The following is a 21,610-nucleotide window of genomic DNA, read 5'->3' on the forward strand; positions in this document are numbered from 1 at the left end:
CTTTTTAAAAAATAATAATTTAGTTTCATGACTTATTTGACAATGTTACTAATTTCAGAAATGTATTCTCCTATAACTAAAACCTAGTCTGGGAATGTAAACACCTGAGCTCTGCCCAGGCTACCACACTGGGGGGCCTCTCGTAAGTCACTTCCTCCTCTGAGCATTAGTTACTCCTGTGGAATGATCAGCAGTTTCCAAGTGCCCAGATGCATCAGAATCATCTAGGTCCTTGTCACAACTACAGATTTCTGGGCCCCATCCCAAGTCTAATGCATCAGATTTTCTAACACCAAGGCCCAGGAATCTGTATTTTAATTAAGCAGGTGATTGTGATATAGAGCCAAGTTGGGGAACTACTGAATTAGATAACCTCTAGGGCTCCTCAGAGCTCCAAAAATTTGATTTTCTGACTTCTGTTTCTTCTACCGCTGTCCTCTCTCTGCTACTAGATATTGTGCTAAAAAAACAAAAACAAAAAACCCCACAAAATAAAGAGTGAAAAACCAAGACCATGATTTAATCACATTTGTATTCTCCCAGCAGCTGCACAGCGCCTGGTCTGTAGGAGGCACTCAATAAATATCTGAAGAATTAATCAATGGTGATTAAATAAATGAATGTTATTTCATGTGGGTCCCAATCACCTATGGCCACAGAAATCCATAAAAGAGACAGAAAATACTATCATAAACTTGTGCACGATATGATCTTGCACTTCCTGTCTGTCCTACTGCAAACTTCAAATAATGGGTTGTGTGAATGAGGTGAAGGCATATTGAGAGACACAGGAGGAAAGCGGTTGAGTTCTCCTGTGGGCTATATTATCCCACAAAATTTCCCAGTGGTGGTGATAACTACGGGAGGCTCATGACTCAGCAGGAGCTAGCTTTCCTTTCCTAGACTCCTCCAGGTCAAGAAAAAACCATATCCTGATTGAGTGACAGATGTTCCTGGGGCCAGGCTGCAAGTCCTTGAACCTGCAAAGGCCACCCCAGGTTTCTGTGCAGTCCCAGTGAGTGGGAAGAGGCACTCATCTTCTGTTAGAAGTTACCCATAAATTCACCAGCAGCAAGTAGGGTGTCAGCCAAGCAAGGTGCCCCCAGAACATCTGATACCCCCTCATGTGACCTTGCAGTGCCTTCCCTCACCACCCCCCCCTCCACGCCACTCTCCACCCCTTGGGCTTCCCCAGCTCAGACACTGTCTGCTGGCCTTGGAAGGTAGAGGCTTAGGATGAAATCTGTCACAGGGGTGGGCAACTTAGCCAAGGGGAGGTAGAGGAGTTTGGCGTCCAGGCCAGGGTTGTAGCGGATGCGGGGCCTCCGGGAAACAATGGCATGCTCCATGCTGTTGGTGACTTCTCTGATCCTTGGCTCTGCCAACTGCATCATGTTCTTTAACTTGTCAGTATCTGTTTGAGGGTACAAGAGCGGGGAAAAACCAAAGGCTCTATCATTCTTCATTAAAGATCATTTCTTCTGGGCTTCCCTGGTGGTGCAGTGGTTAAGAATCCGCCTGCCAATGCAGGGGACATGGGTTTGAGCCCTGGTCTGGGAAGATCCCACATGCCGTGGAGCAACTAAGCCCGTGCACCACAACTCCTGAGCCTGCACTCTAGAGCCCACAACTACTGAGCCCACATGCCACAACTACTGAAGCCTGAGCACCTAGAGCCCTTGCTCCTCAACAAGAGAAGCCACCACAATGAGAAGCCCGCACACCACAATGAAGAGAAGCCCCTGCTAACCACACCTAGAGAAAGCCCGCACACAGCAACGAAGACCCAATGCGGCCAATAAATAAATATTAAAAAAAAAATCATGTCTTCTGAATTCCATCCAAGCTCCCTTCTCATCAGACTACTGATCTAACATTTCAGGCAGATCTCACAAGCTCTTAAACTAACACCCTATAAATAATCTTATTTCTCTTCCCGAATTCAATCATCGTGAATTGAATTCCTACTATTGCATTTAACTAGCAATGAGAAGTGTGCCCAGTTCTGCCACTTATTAGTTGTGTGACCTTGAGCTTAAACTATCACCGTCTGTAACGTGGGGATAATAACACCTGCCCTAGAGAATAATAAAGATGAATAATAGCAGGGTAGACGGTGGAGAAGAGGATAGAAAATGGGTGGATATAAGTGCCCAGAAAAATTGGAAGGAGATAAGGAAAAATATAGTCTGTCTGGTGAGATTCCTCATCACTGGAGGGTTTGTTCTCCTCTGTACGTCCTAAAGTTTCCAAATTTTCTACAAAAGCATGCAGAAAAAAGGTGTTGGTAAAAAACAGCAACACTGCCTTTGCTTTGGTCATAAGTCATCATGGGGCTCCGATGAGGTAAGGCACAGACAGGTACCTTGTAAGGCTCTCACAAAGGGAAGGGGCTTTTCCATTAGCATGGCACACACAGGTGTGGAGGTGGGTCCACGTGTGCCAGAGCTCACAGCGCAGACAGGAGACAAGCCACACGCTATGCTTGTGGGGCCCTGACCTGCACCCTCACTCCAGGACTCCGGGACAGGGGCAGCTCAGCGGGACTCATACTTCACTGAGCATCCTAAGAGCTCAGGAGGACGTGGCGCCTGAGAGGCAGACTTTGTGATAAGGGATTAGAACTTGAAAACAAAGAGGGAGAAAAAATAAATAAATAAATAAATAAATAAATAAATAAACAAATAAATAAATAAATAAATAAATAAAAGAGGGAGAAAAAGTTGGCCTGACTTTGGGGATGGTCCAAGAAGGCAGAGACACTGCTGGGAGGTTGATGAGGGCAGGACAGTCTCATTCAGGTATACGTCACCCCTGCCCCGACTCCGAGGAACTCTCTTTCTGTTTCCTAGAAAGAAAACTACTGCAGTGAAAAGAGGCAAACTACATTTCTGGGGGTCCCAAAAAGAGCCACGCTGACTTAAAAGCCGGACTGTCTATAGAGCCATAATGTCTTAGGAATCTGACACTCTGTGGTCCGTCCTTGGGTCTGACACGCAGAGTCCACCACCAGCACGTTCCAGGCGGAGAGGTGAGTGACAAAGGATTCATTCAAGACGCTCAGGGCTGTGTCTCCCTCAGAGGCAGGGAAGGCTGTGTGGGCTGATGAGGGTGAGGCAGGCTGATGGGATGCGATGGCTTTGGAACCAGGCTCTGAAAGATGGGAGGACCTGCACGGGCAGTGGCGGGGAAGAAGCTACCTGAGACCTGGAAATAGTCTGAGGCACATTCTTTCCTTGCTCTCTCAAATACTTACTATGCTCCTGCTCTGTGCTGGGCACCCAGCTAGACCGAGAGGGAGAGGGGGATACCCTTGAGCCCCTGTCAGTCTCCTGGACAGACAGGGAAGAACTTGGGCTTTGCATCTGGACATCCAGGAAACGTGTGTGCTATTGTGAGAATTAAGCAAAATAAAGTCTAACAAGTAGCAGAGACTAGGCTTTGGCACTTCGTATGGACCTAATAGTCCTAGTCCCTCCCTAGGAAGAAAGGGGACTAAAAGCGGAATTTTTGGTGGCTTCCCCAGCAGGGTTGAGATAAGGAAAGGAACGTGGCAGGTGGCTGCGTTGCTCTGAAGCACACTAACCAAGCATGCTGACCAGAGCACTGCATCCTGCCCACAGGCCTGTCCCAGCGACTCTGTGTGCTGCTTCTTCAGGAATGTGGCTCTGTTAGGTTGCTATTAACCAGCCATGTCCAACATGATTCTGTTTTGGGCACAGCTAAAAATTGCTCCCAGATACCCGGCCTGTTCCCAGATTCACAAGCCGGGGACCTGTTTGGCCACAGTAACTTGCTGGAGTTCGTGGCCACTCCTACATATTTCTTCAGTCTGTCTCCACAGCACCTACTCTCCTCCCAAACACTACCCCATATACATACATACTTCCCATAATGACCAAGGCCTTTCACTTCACGCCTTTGTCAGTCCTTCACTGGGTTTCTGCAGTGGCCTCCCAGCTGGCCTCATGTCTCTGCCCTCATCCTTCCCGTAGCACACACATCTGATCAGGTCATTTCAGAGCCACTTAATAAAAGGCTCCCCAAATGCCTTCAGGGTGAGAGCCACACTTCTTAGTGGGCCACGAAAGCCTCCTACTATCTGACCTGTAAATGTCTCCCAGCGGCATCTCCGCCCCCCACCCCTTTACGCTTTACACTCAGGCCAGACTAGTCACGACCGTGATGGCTAAGATTTGTTGAGCCCTTATGTATGGCTGAGCTGAGTCCTTTACATTCTTGTTTAATCCTCCTAACAACCCACGGGAGAGGAATTATTACACTTTATCATGGAGAAACTGAAGTTTAGAGAGTTGTGTAGCCTGGTTAGAGGGACTGCCATAATCTGTACCTTGAACCCACACCACCTTCAGAAGCACACGGCTCGCGCTCTTCCCTCTGTGAAACATTTGCCACCTTTTTCCCTTTTGGTGAACTCCTATTTATTCTTCAGAACTCACTGGGAGGACGTCCTAGGTGGCGCAGGGGTAAAGAATCCGCCTGCCAATGCAGGGGACACGGGTTCGAGCCCTGCCCTGGGAAGATCCCACATGCCACGGAGCAACTAAGCCCATGCACCACGACTATTGAGCCTGTGCTCTAGAGCACATGAACCACAGCGTGAACCACAACTACTGAGCCCATGTGCCGCAACTATTGAAGCCCATGTGCCTAGGACCCGTGCTCCACAACAAGAGAAGCCACTACAATGAGGAGCCTGCACACCACAATGAAGAGTAGCCCCCGCTCGCAGCAACTAGAGAAAGCCCGTGTGCAGCAACGAAGACCCAACACAGCCAATAAATAAATAAAATAAATAAATTAAAAAAAAAAAACAACTCACTGGGATACCAATGGTCACCTCTGTGAAGGATTCTGTGACAGCAGAATTAAGTCCTTGTCCTTTATTTTTTTATTTTTTACAATATTAATACTTAACTACTGTAGTAGTTAATTTTTTTTGTTAAGATTTTATTTTTATTATTTATTTATTTGTATTTTTTGCTGCACTGGGTCTTCGTTGCTGCACAAGGACTTTCTCTAGCTGTGGTGAGTGGGGGCTACTCTTCGTTGTGATGCACGGGCTTCTCATTGTGGTGGCTTTTCTTGTTGCAGAGCACGGGATCTAGGTGCATGGGCTTCAGTATTTGTGGCACATGGGCTCAGTAGTTGTGGTTCAAGGGCTCTAGAGCTCAGGCTCAGTAGTTGTGGCATGGGAGCTTAGTTGCTCTGTGGCATATGGGATCTTCCCAGAGTAGGGTTCAAACCCGTGTCCCCTGCATTGGCAGGTGGGTTCTTAACCACTGCACCACCAGGGAAGCCCTGCTTTGTTTTATATGCATGTCCACGGTTGCACAATTCGTGTGGTGTTGTACTTGGTTTCAGATCTCCCTTTCTAGATTCCTAGAGATTCTGTCTCATCTGTGTATCCCAGTAAATACCAGTAAAACTGAAGTGAAAATTAGAGTATGATCACTCAGAAAATTTTTTACCTAAAAGTAGTCAAATGCCTGCCTGAAAATTTCCTCTGAAATCATGGCGTGCACTACAAATGGATCAGTGTATAGTATTTTATAACCCAACCCTTATTTTTCTTCAAAAGAACATCAGCTTTCCAACAGTGGTTTTCAGAGGAAGTTTGCCTTTCCACACATTCTTTTATGGACCTCACTGAAGATTCTACAGCTTCTGCCTACATTGAGCTACTTAGAAAATGCCTTTGTGAGGTTTCCAGACACTAGCTGAATCTGTGTTTCACCCCAGCCTCACAGAGGCCACAAATAATTTGGCCCATTCTTTGCTAAGTAAGAGTTTTAGGGGAATCTTACAGAGGATTTACATTATCCTCCCTCTACCCCCAAACAGCTATTCCCCTTGTTTAGAGCAACAGCTACAGATTTCTCTCTGGGAATCCATGCCTCTTCCCTTCTGAGTCCTTTGGTCTCGTAGAGCACATGATCCAGCCTGAGCTGATCAGATCTTCCTGGGCACAGTGATGGGCTCAGGGTTGAGTACATCCTGCAATGCCCTCTGTTCCTGCCATCATTGGCCCACCAAGTCCGAGTAAATCTTAGACCATTTGGGGGAGCTGCTGGAAAGGACTATCTTGGGAGGAGATGAGGAGATGCTGCAGCCAGATAACCCCCCCTCCCCCAACCGGGGGAGGGGAGGGAGGTGAGACTAAAGCCAGTGCAAAAGAAGCAGAGCCCAGAAATAAGGTCATGCGAAATGAAAACAGCTTTCCTCAGCTAGTGAAGGCTTTACCATGGCTGGACAGTAAATGGCAAGTGTCAACAGAGTGAGCACAAGACAAACGGCAGTCACGCGGATGAACACAGCTGGTGTATTAGCTCTAATTCTATCGATGTCTTTAGCATTTGAAACATCCAGCTCTCTGGTCACATATTTATTACAATTCCTGATAACTTTAAGACCTCTCATAGGCCCGAATAAATCTATAAGTACTGAAAGAAAAAAGAAACAGGGTGAAAGCAGGTCCTAACGACATCATTTGTGGACTGGGTCAGGCTGTGCCTGAAGCCCCTATCCTTAAACTTTCTAGTAATAAGCACCAAGAAATTCCTTTTTTGCGTAAATGATTTGGATTGGATTTTCTGTCACTTGTAACTGAGAAAGCCCTAACTGGTCCTCAAGACTTTGTTTTTTCTCCTCACAGAATTCTAATATCTCCAGAACTGAAAGATTACTTTCCCCAAGGAATACTTCTCCAAATGCTTCTCCCTGACTCTTCCCTAAATCAGCGAATGAATGATGCCTCCAGCCATCAGGTTTCTTGAACTAAACCTAGCACTCCTCCTGGATAGTTTCCTCTCCCTCCCAGTACCAGGAGGTCTAATATATACCAGGCATCTATCAACTTCTTTCCATCTCCTCCACTTCTCTCTAGCCCAAACCACCCAACACGTCTAGCCTGCAATACTGCAGCAACCACAGCAGTCTTTTCTAATCACAAATCAGATCCCATCCTTAATCCTCAGTGTGCTTTGATGCTCTAATTTATCCTGGGTCCCCTCTGCTCCCCTACACTGCTTCCCACCCTCTGGTATCTTTAAAGTTCTTCTAAAGAGTTTCCTGCCTTAGGGCCTTCCTGAAAAAACTTTCTTGCCTATCCCTGCTTTCCACGTTCCAACAATGCCTAACTTATTCTTCCCCAAAGTCAACTCAGAGAAGCCCTCCCTACACCATAATCTACACTGGGCCCCCACTCCCAACCCTACTCTTTTTTCGTGGCCCTGTGTTTCTCTCCATGGTAATTATCCACATTTGTCACTAAATGGGTGTGTTGTTATTAAGATCTACCTCCTCCACTGGGCCTTATGCTACAGACGGCCAGCTGCATGCCCCGCTGCTTTGTCCACTCTCACCCCCAGCCCTACCCAGTGCCTGCCATATGATAGGCTCTCCATAAAATGGGCATTAAATGAATAAATGGCTGTTATGGTTTTTAAGTTACGGTTTCTTGGCTTTTTACTCTGTTGATGTATAAGGTCCGGGAGAGCATGTCACTAAAATAACTGCCCCCCACCCCGGACAGTTAGATACCTGCCCTTAATTTGATTGAGAGATTACATTTAGCCCATCCAGAGTTTCTGGGTATATTTTTAAAATTCACCATTTTGGATTTTGGGTGATTACTAGCGAAGAATATCTCTTTGCAACATAGAACTTACAGATTGCAGGTATCAGTGTAATAGAGAAAAGGAGGCCGTGCTCTAAGGGAGGATAAAAACAGCAAACTTTTAAATCAAATTGTTCCTACCAGGAAGCAGATAATATTCTAAGCACTTTTTATATATTAACTCACTTAATTTTTATAACCATTACAGATGAGAAAACTGAGTAACTGGCCCAAGACAAGCAGAAAAGCTGAAATTTATACCCAGGCAGCCCAGTTTCAGAGTCTAAGAGCTTAAGGAAAGTGCCTCTCAGGGATATTCATGGAAGTCAAGTAAAAGAGAGGGGGAAAAAATCTGGGTTAGGGAAATGTATAACCAGACCACTGAGGCCCAAAGGCAGCAGGATGGGGCTGAGAGCCAGGCCGCTTCACTCTGGCCCAAGGGAACTTCCTGAACCAGCAACATGCCAGCCCCACCCTTCTGTCCCACACAAGAGCAGCTCCGGGGTGGCTCTGAGGGGCTGTTCCCCCTCCAGGCACGTGCAGCCAGAGAAATGGAGAAAAGTAGGAAGTCTTGTGGATGATCCTCTCCTGAAACCAACTGGCTCAGCTTTGGGGTTAGATGCTCCAAGCGAACGTGAGGCCTTCTGGTCCTCACAGTGGGCCTCTCTCTCCTACCACGAGGTGCTCCACCAGGTCTGTTAGCCAATCCCTCCTCTGCTGCACCTGCAGGCCAGCCCTCCTCTTGTTGCCCAGTGGCGGGGGCTCCATGCACCCCTCAAACTGGGAGAATTCCCCAAACTGTGAGTTCGGGACACTACAGTAAACGGCTGTGACGTCCATTCTCTACTTTCCAGAAAGAGCTGAGAGTCACAGGAGACCCTTAGCTCAGGGAGAAAGAGAGCTCCTAGAGCCCCTTCCTTTTATATATTCACGTGCCTTTCCTCTTTAGTGACTTGACAAGCACTTAGAGAATGCGAGATCCTTCACCGATATTAATCCTCACAGCAGCCCTGTCAGGTAGGCACGATCATTAACTCCATTTTATAGATGAGAGAACTGAGGTTTAAGGCGACTAGGTAACATTCCCAAAGTCTCCTAGCCCGAAAGTGGTAGAGCCGCGATTCAAACCCAGGCAGTCTGGCTCAAGTTGCTGTGCTCTTAATCACGTCTCTATCCTCGTGTCAGTGCATTGTCACCTGATGCACCTGCATACGGATGTCTGGAGGTTAGGCAGGTGCCAGGGGGTGGCTGGGCAGCATCTCTCCTAACACCCCCATCTCCCCGCGGCTATGGGTCTGCCACTCCCAGCAGTTCTCAAATCCCAGCTCTGCCACCAGCTGTGTGGCCTTGGGCTCATAACCCCACTGAGCCTGCATCCTATCATCTGTAAAATGAAAGCGGGTCGGTGACCCCTAGGACCTCTCCAGCCCTCTCCCAGACCCTTTTCCCTCCTGGGGAGCTCACAGATACGGAAGTACTCCTCTCCATAGCTCTCGCGGGTCTCCTGAGGCAGCCGCTCCCACAGCTCGAGCATGCGCTTCTCCGTGCTCTCCGTGCCCAGAATGGATGTCCGGTAGTTCCCCGGCTCAATGATGCTGACTTTCACCCCGAAGTAGTGGAGCTCACGCCTGGGAAAGAAGAGCTGGCCTCAGTATGGGACTCCACGATGACAAGGGATCATGAAAGTCACTTCTGACATCTCTAGAGGAGCTGATCTCCCCTTGGAGATCAGGAATCTGGAGGTGCGCCCCTCGCCCCTGCACCAGGCCCAGCACTGCTTTCGTGCAAATAAGCCCTTTCCCAAGCCTGTCTCTGGACAGTTCACATTAGGCCAGCCCAGCCAGGAGGACTCAAGACCAAAGCCTTGCTCCCGCCCGGTCCCTCCCACTCAGCCCCTCCCCCAACACCCAAGTGGCCAAGGGGTGAAGGGGTCTATGCAAGGCTTACATCCTTCTCAGAGGGTCACCCCCAGGCGTCTCTGTCTGTTTGGGGGACCCTCCCTCCTACTAGCACAGGCCCAAGCAGATCAAGGGAAGGCATCTTATCACCACCCCAGCTCTTCTTATCCAGCTTCTCTGGGTCCCTGGGGAAGACCCCTGGAGGGCTAGCCTTCCTCCTGCTACTGTTCTAACATCTTCCCTCCAGAGCTCCCCAGCCCACAGGGTGCCCCCACCCAGCCCTCTCTTCCTGAGGTGAAACCCCCAGACCTCCCACCCTGAATGATTTGGCACCTGGGCCCAGTCACCTCAGGCTGTCAGAGAAGGCCTCGACGCCAAACTTGGAGATACAGTAGCCGCCACCAATAATAGCCACACGGCCACCAGAGCTGGACATGTTGACGACCCTGCCCCGGGCTTTCTTGACCATGGGCAGCATATGGAGGGTCACTTCGATCACTCCCACCAGGTTCACGTTGATCACCTTCACGAAGTCCTCCTTGGTCAGCCATTCACTGGGACCACTGGGCAGGCCCACACCAGCGTTGTTCACCAGGGCCCAGAGGCCTGGGGGCGAGACGGAGGGAGAGAGAAGCAGACGGAAATCAGCAGCCTCCCTGGAAATGCCCCAGGGTCCACTACCCCGCCGCTCAGGGCTGCTGAGGGTGGTTGAGCATGTTCACAGGGCACAGGACAGCCAGGCCGGGCTGTGGGGCGGGGAGCTAGACAGCCCAAGGGAACATGTGCCTTTGACGAATGGGTTTTCCCTGAAGGGGCAGTTTTCCTGATTCACACAGTCTGCCAGCCAGCTGGATCCCTGACCAGCGACAGTCCAGGCTTTAGCTCATCGCATCTAAGATATTAGCTCTGGGAAAGAGGTCTCATTTTCATACCAATGAATTAATGTTTCAGTTCCTTCCCCTATCATGCTTCTCCCTCTGTTCACCTGAGTGTAAGAAACCAACTCCACAGCACACGTTACCAAACTTGCTTCGTTCATTTGTTCATCCATTCACACATTCATTCATTTCAGGCATCTGTCAGTTACAGAGGAAGGTGCTAGAGACACAAAATGAATGAAACATGGTCTTATCCCTCAATGAGCTCACAAACCAGAGAAGAAATAAATAAAATTTACAAACTAATACATAAAACATTTAAATAAAATAATTTTGGGAAAATGTGAAAAGGGCTTTCTTTGAGATATTTAAATTGAGTTGGTATAAATGGAGTAAAATATCACGAGTTATTGTCACTCAGCTCTGCAGGGGCCCGGCTTGAAGAGCCTCAAGTTCTAGTCCTGGTTCTACCTCCAGCCTTGGACAAGTCACTTCCTTTCCCTGGGCCTCAGGTTCATTGTCGACTGGATTAGGACAGTTGTTTCCAGCCTGTGGTTTGCAATCCTGAGAGCTTTCAGACTGAACCCCAGAACCTGGTAAGGAAGAGAGGTGCAGGAGAACCTCAATTGTCATTTGTCTTACATATTGAGCTTCCAAGTAAAATTCCACTTGGGGGAGGGGCTTGGGGTTCTTTCCCTTCGCCTCCCCTTATCTCACTACCCAACCTTGGCCTCTATAGCCTCAAGATACTATCCCACACACACACGGGCAGGTCTGGATGTAAACACCAATCATGGTTCACCCCTTCCTCTAGGCCTGGGGTCCCCACACAGGCTGTGTCCCCACCCTATCTTCCTTCCTTCCTCCAAGTAGAGACCCCAGGGAACCAACTGGCTGGCAGGACTCAGAACCTTCCCAGCTAGAGGAGACTCTCTGGTCTTACGGAGGAGGAAATGAGCTCCCGAGACTCAAAGACTGTAAAATCCCAGTGGTGTCTGTGCCTGTGGAGAAGGGACACGCACTCACTGCGACCTCTGATCACCCCTGGTAAATCGCTCTGCTTGTTGGCAAACCAAAACAACGTTAATTTTTTTTTTTTCCTGCAAAGAGGGCTAGAGAACTTTTGAAACAGTGTGAACAGCTTTAGGGCCGTGCCAACTTGTCATGTCCAGAGACTCAGGGGCAACAAGAAAGCATGCAAGGACCCCTTCCTCCCATTTCCCGGTGCTTCTTAGACCAAAGATGTTGCCCAGTGGTCTCCCAGAGCTGTCCTCATACTAATCCCTGGAACCTGGGAAAGAGGAATTATGGTAGCAGATGAAATTGAAATTGCTCAACTGACCTTAAAATGGGGAAATTATCTTGGATTAGCCAATATAATCACGAAGCCCCTTTGAAGCGGAAGAGGGAGCCGGGAGACAGGGAACTAGAGAGATGGCAGCAAGAAAGGGACTCGGCCCAGCCTCGCTGCCCTTGAAGATGGAGAGGGTCGTGAGCCAAAGGAGGCAGGAGGCCTCTAGAAGCTGGAAAAGGCAATGAAAAGCAGTCTTCCCTAGTGCTCTGTTAACACTTTGATTTTAGCCTGGTGAGACCCATTTTGGACTTCTGACTTCCAGAACTCTCAGATAGTAAATCTGTGCTCTTTTAAGCCACTAAGTTTGTGTGCATTTATTACAGCAGCAATAAGAAGCTAGTATACCCAGCGAGCCATTAACACAAGTGGCTCAAAGCTGAATGTAGGGCGCTGGGCGGAGGCAGCCTGTTGAAGAAAGAAACTCACTGTTGCTGAATTATTCATTAGTTAGTTCATTCGACAAATATTTATCGAGCACCTTATGAGATGCTAAACACTGTTCTAAGTACTAAGGCTATATAGTAAATAAAAGTAAAAAACACCCCCCCAGAAGCTTTATTCCAGCAGGAGAAATAGACAATAAATAGGGAAAATAAGGGACAATATTGAATATTGGCTAGTGGTAAATGCCAAGGAGGAAAATGAAGCAGGAGTTACTGTCTGCCCCTCCCGGACCCCAGAGCTCTCCTGCCCTGACTTGTGTACACAGACCCCAGATTAGTTTCCGCAGGAGTCAGGACTTTCCCCAGGCTGTTGCTTCTACAACTGAGTCACCCTGTTCCTCCCATTCCTACACCCACATCCTGCACGTGGGAAGCTCCCTGGGTGGGTCCCCATGCAGTCCTACTCCATCCGTAGCCCACAGCCTCCTTTCCCAATAAGAGCAGCCACCCTGACGTAGGCACTTACTCTCAAGTTAACCCAGTATCCATCATGATGTGAGGAAGAGGACAGATCTTGCTCCCCACCCTGCCGTCCAGCCTGACACAGTCAAAGAGAACAAATGCTCCCACTCAGGGAGTCAAACCTCATGTTCCCATTCTCCTCCCCTTAGCCTGATTCCAGCAAGGAATGTGCTGACATTTCTATAGGAGCTGATGGTTATGACCACTGAAGTCCCAGTGAGGCAACTCCATCTTTAAATGTTTGGGCACACAGAACATATGTTCCCTCCCTGATCTTCTAGTGCAATCTCTCCCAAACCCTGCCATCCCTCTGAGTTTCTGGGAGAGAAAACTTCCTTGGGAAATCACCCGTCCATGTGGACAGTCCACACCATGCAACAGTTCAAATCCCACTGAGCTACAGCTCCGGCCCCTTTCTCTACGTCAGCTCTCCCACCCCATCTGAACAACAGGTCCCTGTGACTGTCAGATGCCTGTGGGAGAGAGGAAAAGAAGGATAAACTGAGAATGACAAGAATGCAATTCATCCCACCTTGCTCGCCCACTTGGTCCCTCACCCACTGGGCTGCTGCTTTGATGCTCTCGGTCTTGGTGACATCCAACAGCGTGGTCTGCAGCCGGGAGGAGGTATCCTGCTGAAGCTTCTGAGCCCCTTCCTCAGTGAAGCAAGCAGCCAGCACCCGCATGCCCCGATCAACCAGCTGCCTGGCCAGGAGGTTCCCGAAGCCCGAGTCACAGCCTGTGATGAAGACGTACTTGTCCGAGAGGTTGCGGACCAGATTGCAGTTCTTGAACCAGCGGTACATAAAAGAAAGGTCCGTGATAGCCGCCATAACAGAGGGGAGAGGTGATAGCCAGGAAGAATCGGACTCAGGAGATAGCAGGAGAGGCTGGCCCTCTGAGCCCCAGCCTGAAGGATCCTGCTGGGAAGAGCTCTCCTCCCTTCTTCTGCCGGCGACAGATGTACAGCCCCTGGGTGAGCCACTCTAATTTGTGCAGGTGGATGCAATACCACGGCAATTAGCCTCGATGCAAGAAATTCAAGTCCAACCTGAAGCTTTGTCACTTCAGACAGCCCTGGTGGCTCCCTCTCTCTCTCCCCCAGCCCTGATGGGTGAAGGTGCCAAGGGTGGGAAAATCACAGTGGTGATGTTGGTGCTGAGAGGTGGCTCACCTGGCTGGTCTGAGCAGAGGGAAGGAGAGATGAGGACTCAGCCCAGAGGACCCTCCTGGAAATGCCCCACCTCCAGCCCAGGGGTCAAAACCATGTGTTATGAAGGCAGGCACGTCAAGAAATTTGACATGTTTGGTGTAAAAATTAAGACAAATTCATTAACGCAAAATAAACAAAATTGGTTTTGTGCCCCAAGAGGACCCCAAGAGAAATGAATTGCAGGCGATCTGCTCGTTGGAATTCTCTGCCCTCAGGGGAGTCTCCGCTATGTGAGGTGATGAGAAGTAAGGGTCTGCCCAGCGTAGGTGCACCTCCGCTGTCCTGAGCTCAGAGGCAGCAGGCCCTTCTTCAGGGAACCTGGTTACGTGAGGCCCCAACTCCCAGAAAGCAGAAACCCCTGAGGGACTCAGGGCCTGGGTCCTTGGAACGTGATGCTCAGATCACCAACGAGGAGTCCCCGCTGCACACCAAGCAGGCCCAGCACCCCCGTCACTCAGCAACCAGGCAGAGGGAGGGAGTCAGGAACTGAGGACACATCAGCTCCCCAGCGCAGGGCCCCCAGTGAGCATTTTTCTTCTGTCCCCAGGACCAGGCACATGCTAGGCTGAGCTGAGGAGCCTGAAGAGGGGGTGATGTCAGTGGAAGGAAGGGATTGTAAAGTCAACTGACACAGTGGCTAATGGAAAGCACAGAGGGAAGGGAGGCCAGGAGTCAAAATGATGCTAGGGTATGAGGCTGATAACAGGTAGAATAAGAAAAAGTGGCAAGAAAAGTTAGGAGGAGACACTTTGGGCCTAGGGAGAGAAGGCAGGAGAACAGAGAGTTCTGATAGGAGCATCACTGAGACTGCGGTCCAGTCAGTTGATGAGAACGGCTCATGAGTTCCCTGGGCAGCTGTGGGAAGGGCCTGGGGCCAAGTCCTTGGCTCTAAGAGGGGATGACATATGGGAAGAGCAGAGGACTGGGATCGGGGAGTTGGAAATCTCTCAGGGTCAGGACTTGGAGGGAAGGGAGAGATTCCCGGCAATGGGGAAAAGAACGCACAGAAAGGTAGAAGGGAAGCCAGTAAACATAAGGAAGCAAGGAAACGAGACAGAGGCGTGAGTAGTGAGAGGTCACGCCCAGGATTGCATAAAATATGGGGACAGAATGATGCTGGAGCCTGTGGTGGCTCTCTGGATAAACCTGTAGGGTCACCATTCCTCAGCACGAGCCTGGGGCCCAGCTGCCTACACCTCCCCTGTCTAGAGGGTCTGACACAGAAATGGGCCACGAGGTTCTCTAGAGTGAGGGGACAAGGATGTATGTCTATGTTCTACGCTGTCTAGCAAGGTTAGTCAGCTCCAGAATCAGATAAAGCAGGTGTCACCTTGGGAAATCTCAAGAGCGTCTGGCCATTCTATACCAAGGGTGGTGGGAATTGGGAGGGGTGTCAGTTAAGGGACCCAACCCTGGGGAGCAGACCCAAAGCCAGTAGGGTATGGAGGTGGGAGGTGGGAGATGGAGGCAAACCTCATGTCTTCATACCCCCCCCACCCTGCCCCCAGGCACAGCACCACCTACGATGGATCTAGGAGGCATCTCAGAACTCTGTCTGCCTCGTTGGTGAATGAACAGGAAGTCTTGGCTAGGAGAAGTCAGGCAATGTCACTCAGGAGCAGGCCCAGGAGTGTCCCAGTTCTTGAGACGGTCCCAGTTGGTGAGATCCAGGGGTTTGTCTCCAGGCCTGAAAAAGAATGACTTGGAACTGCCCCAAGACAGGCCTGGGCCTGACTCACCATCGCAGGGGCCTGCCTGCTGGCCGCTGGCCCAGGCAGCACTTCCCTGGACTTGAACTCCCAGCATCAGAAAAACGCAGGCCATGGAATGGGGGACGGGCAGGCTGCAGGACCACACAGAGGGCTCTTCTCCCAGGACCAAGAATGCTGCTCACTCTGATGGCTGGCCTTCCTTCAGTTGGCACGTGAGGCTGATGGGTCAGGCTGGTGCTTGCCCTGTGCATCCCCAAGCCCTGCCCACAGGTATTTTCAGTAGAGAGATGACCCTTTGCCTCCTCCAGGCCATTTCCATCCTGTGGGATGGGGAAACCAAGGCACATCCCGAGGAGGTGATCAGAGGTGAAGCTGGTGGGACCGAGCCCCCTGCCAGCTGCTCACACGGTCCAAACAGTGCAGATTCCTCAGGGTGGCAGAAGGCCATGAGGCTCAGAGCCTTGAGAGGCTGCTCCAGGAACAGGACACAGATGTGTGCTATTGGATCCCTGTTCCTCAGCCATAAAACTTGGCCCTTTCTTCCTAATATCCCCAGAGCCTCAGGAGAAGCCTGGAGCAGAGATGAGGAGAAGGATGAGCTACATGACCTTGGAGACTGGAGTGCTCCCTCCCTCCCTCCCTCCACCTTATTTCCCTCCCCTTGAAGCATCATCCCTCACACAGCACCCCAACTAGACCCCCCTACATCCCAATCTTGACGTCACAGGGCCTTGGCCCTTGGGGAGCCCCAGCAGACCAAGGCATCCATCAGGAAGAAGGGCATGTAGCTCATGGGAAGTAGATGAGCATCCCAGCCAAGTGAGTATTGGGTGGTGGGTGGCAGGCAGTCAGAGCGTGTCCATGCAGCTCATGACCAAGGACAGAGATTCAACGTTCATTTTTTTCAAAATATTTTCCGTTATTTTGATGTCTGTTCAGGATGAGAGTTTCCTTATATACTTCCACAGTTCTCCTTTCCAATTCACAGCTCTAATATGGGAAGAAAGTTTCTAAGAATTCTTGCCCTCCCCCTGCCCCACTCCACAAACCCATGCCCCAAACTGATCTGTTCAAATTCTGCAAGAAGTGCTCAAACTCTTACCCCCAGAACAACTGTTCCACACTAAGCAACCTCTGGCTCTATTTCTGAGAATATCCGATACATAAACTGGATCTTTCTATAAACACTAGAAATCTAAGCATATGAAAACCAGCTGCCATGAGTCCACAGGTGTCCATCCTCTCTGGCTTCAGTTTTCTCACAAAATAACAAGGAGTTCAGATGAGACAGTGGTCCCCAGGTTTACCAGCCTGGGTCCTTTCCTTAGGTCACCAGTTGACCACACCGGATCCTGCGGATGGAGCTCATTTCCCACTGTGTGGGTGAGTCACAGCCGGCAGGATGGACCTGAGCCTGGAGGAGGTGCTGGTGATGGACCCAGGCTTCCAGACAAGGGTTTGCTTCTCTCCCCAAGGTCCACAGCTCACTCACCTGAGGCCAGGGATGTCTCCCCATAGAGTTCCTTGACCTCTGGGATGGCCTGATCCCATGCCCCCTGGAAGCCCCCAGAGAAACCTCAAGGTTGCTCATGCTGGTCTTGAAGTAACCAGGCTGAATCATAGCCACCTTTACCCCAAAGTAGAAGAGCTCCCTTCTTGAAGCCAAGAGGCAGAAGGACAAGGCATTAAGAGCCTCAGGAAACAAACAAAAAACAATAAAATCTCAACACTGATTGGGGTGGAATCAGCTTGAAAGCTTGAGGAGTTGTGAAGTGTAGCGGTCAGGGAGAGAAAACATGCTGATGGTATTGCTTCTGTATAGAGTTTGATTATTTTTCTGAAAGAGTTTACATATATGGGCTTATCAGCTCTAAATCCTACCAACTATGCTGCAAGGCAGCCGTCCCCAACCTTTTTGGTACTAGGGACCGTTTTCGTGGAAGACAATTTTTCCAAGGACCAGGAGGCAAGGGGGATGGTTTCAGGATGCTTCAAGTGCATTACACTTATTGTGCACTTTATTTCTATTGTTGTTACATCAGCTCCACCTCAGATCATCAGGCATTAGATCCTGGGGACTGGGGACCTCTGCTGCAAGGCACCGCTTATATGCTATCTCCTCCTAGTCCCCTCACATGTATTCAGTCCCCAGGGTTTGCCCATTTTACTTCCTCCATACTCCTCAGTCCCCTCCCTCCCCTCTCCTGCTCTAGCCAACAATCTGGCCACCTGAGTTATTGTAACTGCCCTCTGAAGGGCATCTCCCTGCCTGCGGTCCCAGATCCCAATACGCACAGCCACCCTCTGCTCTGTAGCCACTGGGTTCTCTAGAGGCTGATTTGACTATTTTAGCTCCCCTGATTAAATCCCTTCCAGGGGGTTCCATTGTGAACAGCAAGTAAGTCTCCCACCTGGCCAGGCCCACATCCCTCCACAAGCCCACCCATGCCCACCTGCCCCTGGTGGACCCCATAGCATAGGCCGTCAACAGTTACTTACCCTGGGCCTAGGCTGACACCATTCCCTCATCCAGAAAGCCTTCCTGCCCTACTTTACCAGGTCACCAGGTCCCCAAGTTCAGTTCTTCAATCCTCAGCTCAGACCCTTATCTCCCGGACCCTCCCCTCATTCTGCTGACTACCAAGGCTACCACCGCTAACTTGGTCACAACCATCAAAAATGGTGGCCATGGCATTTCTGTATCTCCTGTCCCTTTCTCAGGCAGACTTTTTAGGCAAAGGACTAAATCTTGAACTGGGACACATTTATTGAGCACTCACAGAAGTGTCCAAGAAGTACCTGTTGATTTGAGTCAAATGTTCTACCCCAAACTCAAGGTCTCCCTGAAGCTGAATATCACAGGGGTTATGGACCTGGCCTCCAAGGCCAAATAATCCAGGTTCCTATTCTGCCTCAGATACTTTCTGACTGTGGGCCCTCATCCAAGGCAGGGATAGGTTGAAGCAAACTCTGTAGACCTGGGGCCCAACCTGACACCCAAAACTTAGAAAGATGCTTCCCAGCAAAAGACCTACACAGAGAGAGGGGCAGAAAGGAAGGACCTCTCGGTCTGTGAAGAAAAGAAACCCCTATAAAATTCTCCCCCAAGATGCATAGACACAGGACAAAGGTGGGGGTGTCTCTGTGCCAGGCCATTACCTGAGGGAGTCCGAGAAGACCTCCACGCTGTACTTGGACATGCAGCAGCCCCCACTCAAGAGACTCAACCTGCCAATGACACTGGAGACATTGACCAGACGGCCCCTCACCTTCCGCTCTAGGGGCAGCAGACTCAGGGTCACCTCGATCACCCCCAACACGTTCACGTCTAGCATCCTCTCGAAGTCCTCTATGTGCAGCCACTCATTGGGAGCCATGGGTGTGCAAATGCCGGCGTTATTCAACAGACCCCAGAGTCCTGGGAACAGTGAGGGCAAGAGGGCAACACTGTGCTGGACCCACGTGGAGGACCCAGCCGCGCTCCCAAATCACCTTCCACCAGGGAGGACTCTAGGAGACAGGCTGCACGGGGAGCGGGTGGAACAGAGACCGACATGCGGCCCACAGGCCTGGGGAGACCAGACCCTGTCAGCGCGTGGAGGACAGAAGGGGCGCCTCCCTCCTGACTCAGTCTTCACGGCCCAGCCCGCTGCCTGGTGACCAGGGGCAGACACCCAGATTTGATGAAGGCAGGCACTGAGGTGGAGGAAATCTAGTGCGTCCATCGTCTGCAACCTGGAGGGTGAAGTATTGGGGTTTCACAGTCCCTGATGTCTTTGCAGACATTTATAAATATTCACCTACATTTTCAGACTTTCTGGCAGCTGCAGGATTGAGGGCTCAACAGCTAGTACGACGGAAAGAGAGGGCAACAGAGAGGGACAGTGAGGAAGGGAGGGGAAGAGAGGAAGAAAAGAGACAACGGGTAGAAGACAAAAACAGAAGAGATGAGTACTCGCTGGGTGCAGATTGGCTGGGTAAAACAGGCCTGAAATCCCAGGTTTTGGGGAACATGTTGACAGGCCTGGTATTGACCTCCAGGGCCTGACCTTGCAACACCCGCATCCATACTGAGCAATGTTCCTGCAGGAATCTGGGGGATTCCAAGGGTTACGCTTTCAAGGGGAGGCAGAGCTGCCTCTTTACTGCCTTCCCCAGCACAGCATTCAAACCTCTGCCCCAGAAAAATCTATCCTCTCTTCCAACCCACACAGGAGGCCACTCTGGCCCCATGCTCCCTGGTTCAACGGTCACCCAGCTTCCTGGAAACCTCTCTGCAAGACTCAAAGACACATACCAAGAACTTAAAGACTTAGCAACTAGCAAACTCAAGCGGGAAGAGCAGGGTCAGGGGAGCTGCGTTCACCGTGTTGAAATTACCAATACACAGAGTTGACCCCGCCCCCGATCAGTACCAAGCCTGCCCTTGTAGGAAGGCATATTCTCCCACCACATTCGACCCAATTAATATACATGGTTACAGGGTAGGGCATTGGGTAGAAAGAAGTTTACGAAGACACCGTTTATGTTGACTGCAATAAACAAAAGGTGGGAAACAATTATATCCATGCCACGAGGTGCTGCTTACTAAGTAAGGCTATTCTAAAGGACAGCATATTCTCAATCATTATATGTTATGTTTTTGAAGAAATTTTTGTGATGTGTAAAACTGCAACTCTTCTCAGTGGAAAATTAGGATACAAACTACATGCAAAATGTAATACCATGTATGTCACGATGTTATCAGTACTTATCTGCAGGTGGTGTGATTTGGGCTGACACTGGTTTTTATCCATGTACTTTTCCCATTTTCCACAAGGATCATGTTTACATCTATATTTAGATTAAAAAAAGTTAAAGTTCTTTCCTTCACTGATAAAACACAGGCAGAACTGTAGTAAAAACACACACACAGAGAAAAATAAAAAATAAAACAGAGAAAGGGACTCCATAGTAGTTTCCTGACCTTCCTTAGACTAGTCCTGAGAGCTCAGTGCCGTCATCTCAAAGTGGGAGACAAGTAAACCCAAGTACGACAACTACGGGTCACCAGCAAACACAGGATCAAGGGCTGAGAACACAGCTCAGCTCCAGCGCTGCCCCCAGCCACCCAGGACGCCTTCCAGACACAGCCCCCATCTCTACCCCTCCTCCAGAAAGCGCGCCCTCATCACCACAGTCACTCAGCATCAAGAGACCCAGACCTCCGGCTGAGACAGGAGGGGACACCAGGCAGGAAGTCTGCAAGGACACATTCTCATCAGGGAAAAGTCTCCCCCAAACCGCAGAGCCTCAAGGGCAGCAGGCGGGGGTGTGGGATGGCAGAGGCTCGCTGGTACGCTGGGTGAGGTGAGGAACGCAGGGAGGACGTCACGTCCTGGGAAACACCTTGGGAATCTCCCCAGGCAGCTGACAAGGGGTCTCCCCATCACAGACAGAGAGGACATAAACAAACACAAAAGACATCTGGGTGGTACCTCTGTCCCCCACACGCTCCTTCACCCACTCGGCGGCCGCAGCGATGCTCTCCGTCTTGGTGACGTCCAGGATCACCGTCTCCAGCCTGTCGGACGTCTGGTTCCTCAGCTGCTCGGCGCCCTGCTCCGTCAGACATGCAGCCAGCACCCTCAAGCCTCGCAGGTCCAGCTGCCTGGCCAGCAGGTTCCCGAAGCCCGAGTCACAGCCCGTGATGAAGACGAACTTGTCCCGCAGGTGGCTCACCACCTGCCTCTCCCGGTACCAGCGCAGGAGGTAGTACAGGCCCGCAACGACCGCCAGGGACAGCCACATGGCTTTGCAGGGACAGACACAGACAGGCTGGGGCAAAACGGGAGTCTGGCTAGTGTTGAGACCGGAGGACTTAAGGACACGCGAGATGTTGGTTGGCCAGCCAGCCTCCAGGCTCTCTGGCATGGAGTCTTCAAGATTTTCCTGTGCACCCTCTTTCGTGAGTAGTACTGATTCTAACCCCAAAGGCACGCTCGTTGGTACACTTACATCATTTCTAATAG

At 50.4% G+C, this 21,610-nt stretch overlaps 2 protein-coding genes across 4 annotated transcripts; both read right to left on the reverse strand.

Moving 5' to 3' along the window:
• Positions 1-492: 492 nt before the first annotated feature.
• SDR9C7 (short chain dehydrogenase/reductase family 9C member 7) lies at positions 493-13,645 on the reverse strand. Its single transcript, XM_057701934.1, has 4 exons — positions 13,207-13,645; positions 9,885-10,143; positions 9,104-9,267; positions 493-1,414 (listed from the first exon to the last, which is right to left on the reverse strand). The coding sequence occupies exons 1-4, from the start codon at positions 13,505-13,507 to the stop codon at positions 1,197-1,199; spliced, it is 942 nt and encodes a 313-aa protein (XP_057557917.1). The 5' UTR covers positions 13,508-13,645; the 3' UTR covers positions 493-1,196.
• Positions 13,646-13,749: 104 nt separating this feature from the next.
• LOC130832899 (retinol dehydrogenase 16-like) lies at positions 13,750-21,389 on the reverse strand. Of its 3 annotated transcripts, XR_009048395.1 has the most exons (4): positions 21,077-21,389; positions 18,869-19,017; positions 15,412-15,574; positions 13,750-13,857 (listed from the first exon to the last, which is right to left on the reverse strand). XR_009048395.1 is itself a non-coding variant. In XM_057701936.1 (3 exons), the coding sequence occupies exons 1-3, from the start codon at positions 21,387-21,389 to the stop codon at positions 15,500-15,502; spliced, it is 537 nt and encodes a 178-aa protein (XP_057557919.1). In that variant the 3' UTR covers positions 15,403-15,499. The 3 variants fall into 3 exon arrangements, 2 of the variants coding, with proteins under 2 accessions (XP_057557919.1, XP_057557918.1); XM_057701936.1 differs by lacking the exon at positions 13,750-13,857 and having other exon boundaries at positions 15,403-15,574; XM_057701935.1 differs by lacking the exon at positions 13,750-13,857 and having other exon boundaries at positions 15,418-16,170; positions 18,759-19,017.
• Between the last annotated feature and the right edge of the window lie 221 nt (positions 21,390-21,610).

The sequence above is a fragment of the Hippopotamus amphibius genome, chromosome 12 (genome assembly GCF_030028045.1).
Source record: "Hippopotamus amphibius kiboko isolate mHipAmp2 chromosome 12, mHipAmp2.hap2, whole genome shotgun sequence".
Taxonomy (NCBI): domain Eukaryota; kingdom Metazoa; phylum Chordata; class Mammalia; order Artiodactyla; family Hippopotamidae; genus Hippopotamus; species Hippopotamus amphibius.